Source organism: Oncorhynchus mykiss, chromosome 17, assembly GCF_013265735.2.
Source record: "Oncorhynchus mykiss isolate Arlee chromosome 17, USDA_OmykA_1.1, whole genome shotgun sequence".
NCBI classification, from domain to species: domain Eukaryota; kingdom Metazoa; phylum Chordata; class Actinopteri; order Salmoniformes; family Salmonidae; genus Oncorhynchus; species Oncorhynchus mykiss.
Genome location: NC_048581.1, coordinates 36,513,120 through 36,525,796, shown reverse-complemented (window position 1 = coordinate 36,525,796; position 12,677 = coordinate 36,513,120). Strand labels below are relative to the sequence as shown.

The 12,677-nt window shown below is 40.9% G+C and overlaps 1 protein-coding gene across 6 annotated transcripts in view; it reads right to left on the bottom strand.

Moving 5' to 3' along the window:
• LOC110493174 (ubiquinol-cytochrome-c reductase complex assembly factor 1-like) overlaps positions 1-12,677 on the bottom strand; it is a 48,797-nt gene that overhangs the window by 15,282 nt on the left and 20,838 nt on the right. For 2 of the 6 annotated variants that reach the window (XR_005036968.1, XM_036949842.1), the window contains exon 2: positions 9,947-10,055. The exons of 2 other annotated variants lie outside the window; for them this stretch is intronic. Coding sequence is in view for 1 of the 4 variants with exons in the window: in XM_036949842.1 (XP_036805737.1) it covers positions 9,947-9,952 (6 nt within the window). In the remaining 3 variants the exon portion in view is untranslated. 2 more of the 6 variants (XR_005036970.1, XR_005036969.1) reach the window with 2 other exon arrangements.

The window sequence follows — 12,677 nt, the reverse complement described above, 5'->3', positions numbered from 1 at the left end:
ATGCTTTACTGTTGGCATGACACAGGACTGACACCTTGTCTTCTCCGGACAAGTGTTTTTCCGGATGCCCCAAACAATCGGAGAAAATCAGAGAAAATGACTTTACCCCAGTCCTCAACAGTCCAATCCCTGTACCTTTTGCAGATATTCTGCAAAAGGTACAGGGATTGGACTGTTGAGGCAGCTCTAACCAACATCTCCAATCTCGTTTTGGTTTATGTCGCCCATTCATTGTCAGTTAGAAACACAGTAGCGCCTTGGGACCCAAAAGCATAAATCAGTGCTCCAACTCCCCCTTGCACTGGTCTGGAGCAATGAAGTATTGATGCAGGGTACCGTACTAAACCACAAATTACCTCTAAGTCCCGCAGCATAATCACAAAACCTTTAGTTGAGCAACCACTGTATCTGTCTGCCAATTGAAGCTCAATTGAGGTACTGTGGCATGACCTTAAGATACATTTTCACACCAGACATCCCAAGACTATTGCTGAACTGAAACAGTTTTGTAAAGAGGAATGGTCCAGAATTCCTCCTGACCGTTGGGCAGGTCTGATCCGCAACTACAGAAAACGTTTGGTTGAGGTTAGTGCTGCCAAAGGAGGGTCGGACAGTTATTAAACTCAAGGGTTTGCAAACAAGTGACTTCATGCCTACACAGTGTTTTCAATAAAGACATGAAAACGTATAATTGTTGGTGTATTATTAGTTTAAGCAGACTATAAAATGTATTACTATTGTTTATGCAGAAATCCAAGTATTTCCAAAGGGTTCACATACTTTTTCTTGCCACTGTATATTCCTCTCATTACAAACAATGAGAGTTGCGTGGGGCGGCAGGGTAGCCTAGTGGTTAGAGTGTTGGACTAGTAACCGAAAGGTTGCAAGCTCGAATCCCCGAGCTGACAAGGTACAAATCTGTCGTTCTGCCCCTGAACAGGCAGTTAACCCACTGTTCCTAGGCCGTCATTGAAAATAAGAATTTGTTCCTAACTGACTTGCCTAGTAAAATAAAGGTAAAATAAAAGAGAATAGAATTTTCATTTAGCTGAAAAATGCATGTCGTAAAGGTTAATATATATTTTTTGTCATTTAGCAAACACCTTTATCCAGAGCAACTTACAATTAGTGCATTTATCTTAAAAAGGTCCCGAACAGTAATTCTGATTCCCATGTAAAATAGCCTTTTGAGTGACTAAAATGTCACAAACAAATGCCATAATATTTTGGGGGGATAGAAATGCATTGTTGTGCCTGGTTTAGTGTGAGGAAAGGTCGTACTCTACGGATGTTGTAGAACGTGAATCTGCAGGAGCTGCTTTGATGTTTGCAGAGAACGCCAAGGTGTTGTCCAGGGTCACGCCAAGGTGTTTTGCACTCTGGAAGGGTGACACCATTAAGTAGTCAACCATGATGGAGAGGTATTGGAGACCTTCCTCGGGAGGAAGAGCAGCTCCGTTTCGTCGAGGTTAAGCTGGTGGGCCGACTTCCAAGCTGAGATGTTGCCACCTGGGTGTCAGAAACGGTATGCATAAACCTTTTCTTTAACCAATTCTGATGGTTGTTAAATGTGGATTTGACAATATTACTGTTATATCTACACACATGTCAACAACTCTAAATCACTTTGGCAGCACAGTAGGCATGAAGTCACTTGCCAATAATGTTGCATACAACGTTTAAAAGATCTATCATTATAATCGAAACTCATAGAGGCCTTAAATTGCCCAACTTATAGGCATGCCCAATATAGGCATCTTGTTTAACAACGTTATGTTGCACTCCAAAGGGATAACTTGAATTAAAACCTCTTTGGGCTAGGGGGAAGTATTTTGACATCTGGATGAAAAGCGTGCCCAAAGTAAACTGCCTGTTACTCAGGCCCAGAAGCTAGGATATGCATATAATTGGTAGATTTGGATAGAAAACACTATAAAGTTTCTAAAACTGTTAAAATAATGTCTGAGTATAACAGAACTGATATATGGCAGGCGAAAACCCAAGGACAAACCATCCAGAAAAAAAGATATTCAGCCCACCATTGATTCCAATGGCTGTCATTTTTAATATGAAAGGAAAGCCTCCCAGATTGCAGTTCCTAGGGCTTCCACTAGAAGTCAACAGTCTTTAGAAAGAGTTTCAGGCTTGTTTTTGGAAAAATGAGCTAGAATTTGTAGTTTTTCTAAGTGGCTCCCATTTTGGCTGTAGTGTTTGTTATGTGTACTGGCGAATGTGCGTACTTTGTTGTTTATCTCCGGTAATGACAATAACAATTCTCCGTCTTAATTTTTTTATAGTTTATTTACGTATTAGGGTACCTTAGGTTTGATTATTAACATTGTTTGACTTGTTTGGAGAAGTTTATTGGTAACGTTTTGGATTAATTTTGTATGCATTTTGAAGGAGGGAAACCGGTGGATTATTGAATGAAGCGCGCCAGATAAACTGAGTTTTGGGGGATATAAAGAAGGACTTTATTGAACAAAACGACCATTTGTGATGTAAATGGGACCTTTTGGAGTGCCAACAGAAGAAGATATTCAAAAGTAAATGATTTATTTTATCGCTATTTCTGCCTGGTTGGAAAATGTTTTTAATGCTTTTGTGTGCTGGGCGCTGTCCTCAGATAATCGCTTGGTGTGCTTTCACCGTAAAGCATTTTTGAAATCTGACACAGCGGCTCGATTAACAAGAAGTTAAGCTTTTAACTAATGTATGACACTTGTATTTTCATGAATGTTAAATATGACTATTTCTGTAATTTGAATTTTGCGCTCTGCAATTTCACCGGAAGTTGTCGACGCTAGCATCCCACTGATCCGCAAGAAGTTTTTAAACATGATGTAGGTAACTAAATAATTTACTGAAAAACTTGATTATTTATTATCCTCGTAGTTATAAGTATTTAGGCATATCATGTGAAACAGGCCTCATCACTGTCAAAAGCACAAGAGCTAGCGTTGCATGGATTGATCATATAGAAATATCAAAACATTATTTTAATAACCACTGCATTTTTATATTATGAAGTCACCTGCTGGTTACTCTTAGCTGGTTAGGACAGCTCATGGGGTCTACTAAATATCTGTCGACTAGGTGGGACTAAATAACTAGAGGACTCATACTGCATAGCTTTCATTTTTACCCAGAAGAGGAGTAAAATGTCTCTATTCTCAGCACTTATAACCAATTTCCTACTCTGAGACACTTACTGGATACGGGCCCTGGTCTTTTGGAGAATTTTTTGGGAAATGATATTTTTTTATTCAAAATCAGTTTAAAAGGCTTCCACCCATGTCTGTGTTGGCTATCAGCATGGCATGAGGTCATACACCTGTGCATAATTGGGGACCTGCGCATAATCACCCACATCTGGCAGCGTTTTTCTACAACCGTTTTGGCTGACGCAGCCGCTTCAAGCAAGATATTTAATATGCTTCACTAATCACCCCAGAGAGCGCAGGGGAAGGCCCTGCCGGTGCCCTTTCGCTTGAAATGAGTGTCATATCGCACTTTGTTATTGCTCAGATATAAACCCCCCAACTCCCGCCTCCCAAGCACCAGCCTACCTGAAACTAGCTTTGCTGTGCTATACATATGGTGCTTCACATATGGAGGAGAGCCTGGCTAGTGTTTTTCCTTTGTTTTAGTAACATTAGATCTGAAACAACTGCATGGGTTTTGGGGGCTCTAGCAGTGAGAGGCTGTAATATACCTGGCAGTGTGGAGGATTACAAACATTTGCAGTAGGCTCATCCCTAAGTCTGAATCCAAAACAAAAAGAAGCTCTGCTTCTACAAAACAGCCTGTGTGTGTCAGCCTTGCACTAGTGTGTAGCTCCATTCTACAGGTAAAGAACAGAATATGCATCGGCAAAACCATTGGCTCAGTGCCATGTTCCCCACAGTGTTAACAAGGGGTCCCTTCATTTTAGGAACCCTCTCCTCTGGAGTTATATAGGCTTTCCCCGGTGGTGCCCTCAGGACGGTTTGGTGGAAGACCAGGAAAATGAGGCCAGATTGGAGCCAGGGCTCAGGAGTGGTTAAGCTCTGGGAGAAGGCAAAGGACTGAGCTTCCAGCGAGGGCCCAGCTTCTGCAGTCATCGTCAATCTTTACCGTTTGAGTTCTCATTCCCCCACCGGCGTTGAGAATGAGGTCACGTCAACGGGCGTTTACATCCTTCACGGAAAACAGGTTTTAACCAGGCCTGTTTGGGTGACAAAAGCATGGAGCACGGAGATCTTTGACTTGTGTTCCTGGTGTGGTATGGAACTTCCATGTACAATAGTGTAGGCCTATACACAGGTCGCACAGAGCTGCTTCATGTTTCAGGATGGAGCTTATAAAAGGAGAGGTGTTACCCAGTGCTTAATTTGAGCCGGATCCTGCCGGAACTCTCCATTTTGGTCTGTTTCGTTCCAGAACCTATTTGGCCAGGTCTGGAACCTCGTGGCATGAAAACTAATTTCCACTTTTTGCAAATTAAACATTCTAATAAAACGATCAAAGTTCATTCGATAATTATAATTGTGACCTATTTGTTAATTCCGCTGTCCCTCCAAAAAAACTTAATGTGAAAAAGCAGATCATTTTTTGGGGGGCAACATTATAACCTGTGTTTGAGACCAACACGTGGCCATGTGAGAAGCACACCTGTATCTCACAGAACTAGAATGATATTGACTTTATATGGCCTCTCACCCTCTCTCTGCTCTGATATAAATGAGCCAGCAACTCTCATCTCTCCAACATCGCACTTTACCATTGATTTACTTATAGAATCATAGCCACTTGAAGGGTTCTGGAGGAGGAGTTGCAGCACCCCTGATAAATGTAAATATATTTGCCAAAGTTATAGAATAACTGCTCTCTGTTCAGGACAGAAATGAAATAATTCAGAATAGCCTACGACATCATGAGAAGGCCTATAATTTAGCCACATAGGTGACGTGAAATAGCTTCTTTAGAACAATAGCCAAGCTGTCAATGGTGTGTAGCCCAATAACAAGGCATAGCCTATAGTCTGGAATGCATGGCAAATCTGTCAGTGAAGAGCATGCAGACAAAACAGTTTTTTCACAATATTTAAAATACAAATCGTGGGAAAACCCTGCTGAAAAGATAATACTAATCTGTCTGTCTGTCTGTCTGTCTACCTTAGGATCCAAAATATTTGATAAACTTCCAAATAATGTTTTACAAAGTAAAACAAGAGAGAAAGATCCGCTTTTGGCACAACCGCATTGGCTATCGAGTGAAATGCACATCATTGGCCATCACCGGCGAGTGAAATGCACATCATTGGCCATCACCGGCGAGTGAAATGCACATCATTGGCCATCACCGGCGAGTGAAATGCACATCACTGTGTGAGTCAGTGAAATTGGAAAGCATTTTTAGGACAATGATTTCCACTTCATATTGTAGCCTACAATACGAGTCTCCACACACCGAGACAATTGATGGATTCAAGACAAGGTTGTTTTTATTGAGCTCAGATTCTCAGTTTGTCAGTGTTATGAGGAGTTTCTCCCATTCTGTCATTTCGATCATTTGTGCAGTATTAAAAACAATTCTGCCAAAGTCTCCAGTCATGTGTATGTAGAATTTATAAAAAGCCCCCCAAAAAACTGAACCCTAGGCTACAAAAAAATATCCCCATGTGTGTAACTTCTGTAAATGCCTCTACTATTCTGCTCTATGCAAATGCGATGATATGCATGCAATGCTTCCAGGGTAGGCAATTTTGGGGATTCAGTATGTTTCATCAAAATGTACAGCTGTGTGTCGTCCGCATAGCAATGAAAGTTGACATTGTGTTTCCGAATGACATCACCAAGAGGTAGAATATATAGTGAAAACAATAGCGATGCTAAAATGGAACCTTGAGGAATGCTGAAAAATACAATTGCTTTGTCAGAGGACAAACCATACAGAGACGAACTGACATATTTCCGACAGAGAAGATATAAACCAAGCGAGAACCTGTCCCTGTAGACCAATTAGGGTTTCTAATCTCTTCATAAGAATGCAGCGATCGATAGTGTCAAAAGCAGCACTAAGGTCTAGGAGTACGAGGACAGATGCAGAGCCTTGGCCTGACGCCATTAAAAGGTAATTTACCACCTTCACAAATGCAGTCTCAGCGCTATGATGGGGTCTAATAGCCTACTAAAGTTTCAGCCTCCTGGCAGAGGCAACCAGGTTTTTGGCTAAAATGTCATGGTACGGGGTAAAGTTCATGATGCCGTTGACCATCTCAGTCGCCGGACTTGAAACCCATTCAAACCACAGGTTTTCAATCGAAGAGGGCAGTCCATAAGCCCAGACAAAGGATATCAAGAATCTGGAAGAATAATGTATGGAGGAATGGTCAAAGATCCCTCCCAATGTGTTCTCAAACAACAACAAAAAATTATGTTCCAGTGCCATTATCCTCGCAAGGTGAGGTATTGAAAACAGGGGTGTCAACAATTTTGACCACTACCTTTTTGAGAAAAATAAGTACTACTAACTAGCTGTTATTGGCAGAGAAGTTTGGAACACTTTGTTATTGGTCTATAAACTAATTTACCGCCTTTTGGTAATAACCATGGGATGTTTTTTCAATTCCGTCAAAACTATTTATTTGAAGTTTTAAAAATATATACATATTTGTAGCTACTCTAAGTAAATACCTGCAGTCAACTGCAGTTAGGACATAAAGCATTCTTCATTTCACTATTACATTATGAAGCTTACCGTAGTTCCCCAGAACAGTTGAGCCAGTCACGTTTGTTTGCAAATAGCACAATGGGAGAAAGTGGTCCAGCTGTGTATTGACAGGTGTTGCGTTTTATACCGAAAGTCAGTGTTTTTCTTCAATAGAGTGATCAGGGGAGTGCAACTAGTTTAATTCACAGAAAAGACATTAGTGCAACACATTCAGCGGAGAAAAGCTTCATTTTCATCAGACGACAACAGAAGTGCAACGCTATTTGGCTGGCAGCCACACAAGTAAATGAGCTTACAATGAAAAAGCAAGGTATTTTATGCAAAAACTATGCATGGCCATCATATTTCTATATGAGAGTAACATTTTCTAATGTTTTGCTTAAAGTTAATTTAGCATTTTACCTGCGTGAAAAACAAATAATTCTGCATTAATGCAGAAGTTTAACTTGCTAGTTTTCTAAGTAAGTGGCTGAATTAATAAAGGGCATCATATAGTGTTAGCTTTCTGCCGTGTTTGAGAAATCTGTCCAGCTGCCACTGCTATCTTGATTTGCTTGCGTTTTTCTTTCTCCAAATGGTGATATGTACAGCCTTATTTTAAAATGGATTAAATATATTTAAAAAATCCTCAATCTACACACAATAGCCCATATTGACAAAGTGAAAAGGCTTTATGATTTTTTTGTAAACGTGCAAAAAATAAACAGAAATACCATATTTACATAAGTATTCAAACCCTTTGCTACGAGACTCGAAATTGAGCTCAGGTGAATCCTGGTTCCATTGATCATCCTTGAGATGTTTCTACAACTTGATTTGAGTCCACCAGTGGTAAATTAAATTGATTGGACATGATTTGGAAAAGGCACACGTGTCTATATTAGGTCCCACAGCTGACAGAGCAAAAACCAGGCCATGAGGTCGAAGGAATTGTCCATAGAGCTCAGAGACAGGATTGTGTCCAGGCACAGATCTGGGGAAGGGAACCAAAAAATGTATGCAGCATTGAAGGTCCCCAAGACCACAGTGGCCTCCATCACTCTTAAACGGAAGAAGTTTGGAACCATCAAGACTCTTCCTAGAGCTGGCCGTCCGGCCAAACTGAGCAAAAGGGGGCGAAGGGCCTTGGTCAGGGAGGTGACCAAGAACCCAATGGTTGCTCTAGAGTTCTTCTGTGGAGATGGTAGAACGTTCCAGAAGAACAACCATCTCTGCAGCACTCCACCAATCAGGCCTTTATGGTAGAATGGCCAGACGGAAGCCACTCCTTAGTAAAAGGCATGACAGCCCGCTTGGAGTTTGCCAAAAGGCACCTAAAGGACTCTCAGACCACAAGAAACAAGATTCTCTGGTCCGATTAAACCAAGATTGAACTTTTTGGCCTGAATGATGAAAACCTGCTCCAGAACGCTCAGGCCCTCAGACTGGGGTGAAGGTTCACCTTCCAATAGGACAACAACCCTAAGCGCACAGCCATGATAACGCAGGAGTGGCTTTGGGACAAGTCTCTGAATGTCCTTGAGTGGCCCAGCCAGCACCTGGACTTGAACCCGATCGAACATCTCTGGAAAGACCTGAAAATATCTGTGCAGCCAACCTGATAGAGCTTCAGAGGATCAGCAGAGAAGAATGGGAGAAACTCCCCAAATACAGGTGTGCCAAGCTTTTAGCGTCATACCCAATAAGACTCAAGGCTGTAATCACTGCCAAAGATGATTCAAAAAAGTACTGAGTAAAGTGTCTGAATGTGATATTTCAAAAAATGTCTAAAAACCTGTTTTTGCTTTGTCATTATGGGTTATTGTGTGTAGATTGATGAGGCAAAAAAAATTGAACGTAACAAAATGTCGAACAAGTCAAGGGGTCTGAATACTTTCCGAATGTACTGTGTGTACAAAATTATGGGGACAGCACTTCAAATTAGTGGATTTGGCCATTTCAGCCACACCCGTTGCTGACAGGTGTATAAAATCAAAAACACAGCCATGCAATCTCTATAGACAAATATTGTCTGTAGAATGGCCTTATTGAAGAGCTCAGTGACTTCCAAAGTGGCACTGTCATAGAATGCCACCTTTCCAACAAGTCAGTTTGTCAAATTTCTGCTCTGCTAGAGCTGCCCCGAATAACTAACTGCTGTTATTGTGAAGATGAAACGTCTAGGAGCAACAACGGCTCAGTTGTGAAGTGGTAGGCCACACAAGCTCACAGAAAGGGACTGCCAAGTGCTGAAGGGCGTAAAAAGAGTCAGTCCTTGTGACTTCCAACGTAGCACCGTCACTACCTCTGGAAGCAACGTCACTACCTCTGGAAGCAACGTCAGCACATTAACTGTTTGTCGGGAGCTTCATGAAATGGGTTTCCATGGCCGAGCAGCCGCACGCACACAAGCCTAAGATCACCGTGCGCAATGCCAAGCGTCGGCTGGAGTGGTGTAAAGCTCGCCTCCGTTGGAATCCATTGGAATCTGGAGCAGTTGAAATGTGTTCTCTGGAGTGATAAAACTCGCTTATCATCTGGCAGTCCAACGGACAAATCTGGATGCCAGGAAAACGCTACCTGCCCCAATGCACAGTGCCAACTAAAGTTTGGTGGAGAAGGAATAATGGTCTCTGGCTGTTTTTCATGGATCCAGCTATGATTGATTGGATTGATTATGGAATGAGATGTTCGAAGAGCAAGTGTCCACATACTTTTTGTCATGCAATGTATGTATAACTTTATGAGCTGTATTGCCCATCTTTGCAATTAGTTTATTTTCGTTTGCACTCGTTAGCAGTCTCCATGGAACTTCACTATTACTTGTGCTAATTTTGTTAGCATGCTGGTAATAGACGCCCAATGGCCTTTTTGTTTTTTTTAAGCCGGTAATACTGTAATGACGATATGAAAATCTGGATACCACCCAACCCTCTGTCCCTTCATTGGTACCTTTTCGGCACACTGATTCAATGGAGATATCCAATATGTAATGTAGCCTTGATCTGAAATTACTGCATGAGTATTGAGCAAGCAAAATGGTGGAAACTCCATCTTGCCATTCAGAAGGCTAAGTGGAGCCATTATTAGCTGTCAGATTATAGGATCAGTTTACATTTTTAGGTCATAATGAATAAGATTACATGGGCAGAGGGGCCCTGATCCTAGAGTAGCACTGCTACTTTCAGTCGGTTGATAGATACGGAACCAGATTTTAGACCGCTAAAGACATGAGGGAGTTTAAGGGACATACTCCCATGATCTTGCTCCTTTGCTCCACATCCTCCTACATTGAGTGGACGATGTAGCGGCATATGTACTTCCCCTCACGGCCTCGCTGCCTCATCCGCACCAGACACATCCTACAGAGGAGAAAACAAAGAGAGTTAACACTATACCTGACAGGGATGGACAGACTCTGGCCCTGAAGGGCCAAATTCCAACTTGAGATACACATCCATACCTGGGAAGTTGAAATCCTCTACTTATGTCATGATTTATTTAAGTTCTAGTCACATGTTTGTATCAAGTTACAACTTGTCATCTTATCTACAGTGTTGCTGCTCCTTTAAAAGTTGTGAGCTTTCACCACAGGACTTAGAGGTACCCAGCTTCATTGCTCCAGACCACCACAAGGGGGAGTTAGAGCACTTATTACGCATTTGGGTCCCAAGGTTTTTATATGACCAATCATATTGAGTGGTTTCAATGACAAATTTGATATGAGCCACCCGTTGCTGGTGCCTTTCTTCAGCAAAGATGACTGACAAAACATTACGGTGGAAGAAAATGTAAGTAATTATAACGAGTCAAGTAAAAAATGTACAATTGAGAGGAATCTGTGAATGTAGAGACAATTGTGCATATTTTTGTCATAAAGTTAATTCATGAAAATCGCTATTTAGCAAGTTAGCTGACTAGCTAACATTAGCTAGCTAGTGTTATGACATGAGTATGAAATTGTAATTTGTGTTTAAATGTTTTAGGGACTCCTGAGAAAACCAGGCTGTCGTCTTGTGAAACAGTGGATGTAAAGAATCTAGCTAGGTAAAGCATTTACTGCAAATTGAATGTACAATTGTGTAAGCTTGCCTTGCTTATAATTTGCCTTACAATGCAGCTGAAGTAACGTAGCTAGCTAACTATTTACTTGCTTATTGTGTAGTGGAGGATAAAAATAACTGTATGCCTATGGATGTGTAGTTAGCTACAGTATGTAGCCAATCTATGTATGGACCCTAAAACGTTTGGTAAGAATATTAGTTCAGAACCTATGAACCTCAGCTATCATAGCTGTTGTACCAACTTCAAGTCTGAATGGCATTAATGAAGCCTATGGATTGAGTAGAATATAATAAATGTATTATGCCAAGGATGCAAGTCCTATATACATGTAGTTTTTTACCACACATTGTAGCCACACATGTACTCGCCCTTGGCAAATAAAGGTGTGGTTCCATTCTTTGAACGATGCTGTGTCTGCATATATGTATTACAATTATACACTTCAACAGTGTTTACCACTCCTGCTCCTGGAACATCAATGATTACACATTGAAACTACGCAATAGACTAGAAACATGATTTAAGTAAAGGCTGATTTGTAATTCATATATACAGAAAAAAAACAAAAAACTGTACACTACACTTCCTATGCATATCTAACTCCCTTCAATCTACATTAATCTGAGAACACAGGATAGTATTTGAACGAGATACTTAATTTCAACCAGTGGAGAATGTGAAACACTTTATTGAAAGTTAATTATCCAGGTGTTATAAATACATAATACTTGCATTATAAATATTATAAATACAAGTTCAATCTGTACTTGAATGCACATATGCTGTGCACTATAAATATATATTTTTTATATAAAAAAGAGGAACAAAGAGGTGGGGAGAGAGGTGTAGAAGGCAAAGAGATAAGAACAGAGGAGCAGGGAAGACCGCAGATAATTAATGAATTACAGTGCTACCCTAATATTCTCTCAGTTCATCACAATTACATAGTGTCTCTAGCGGTGTCTCCTAACCAGTCTTGTGCCCCCAGTCGGCCCGAAGGTTATCTTAAGAGCGGGTGAGGTGGCGATGACGGGACTGGCTTCCTCTCTCACATTAAAACATACCTGCAGGCGAGAGACGGACAGAGAGAGAGAGAGCATGATTAAGGCTTTTTTTTCTAACAGGGTCATGATAACCATCAGGAGGAGAAATGCAAAGCTGACCTTGGATCATTAACTCTGGGACTACTACATCTCTATCTGTATTTCAATGTAAAGCATCTCTTTAATAATACTTCCTGTTGATCTAACCAAGTGACCTCACACCTATGATCATGCTGTGCCCTCTGTCAGCCAGTTCAGATGCGGGAGAGGTTCACCAACACAGCTGATATAACCTAGAGGATTTAGGGAGAAGGGGGAGAGGGATGAAGTGAAGGAGAGACCGTTATTGGAGAAAATAAGGTAGTTAAAGAGGCCGTGTTCAGCAGGAATCTGTGTGTGTGTAGTCTCACCTGGTGTCCACACCACGTGGCTACAGAGTACTTTATGCTGAAAAACAGGCACATGAGGACAAACAATAGAAAATAATGTCATTAGACTTTTACATTACCAGATCATTGTGAATTACTAAAGTATAATATTCCTTATAACAAATCATGATAACATTGGATAGATACAGTGCCTTGCGAAAGTATTCGGCCCCCTTGAACTTTGCGATCTTTTGCCACATTTCAGGCTTCAAACATAAAGATATAAAACTGTATTTTTTTGTGAAGAATCAACAAGTGGGACACAATCATGAAGTGGAACGACATTTATTGGATATTTCAACCTTTTTTAACAAATAAAAAACTGAAAAATTGGGCGTGCAAAATTATTCAGCACCCATAAGTTAATACTTTGTAGCGCCACCTTTTGCTGCGATTACAGCTGTAAGTCGCTTGGGGTATGTCTCTATCAGTTTTGCACATCGAGAGA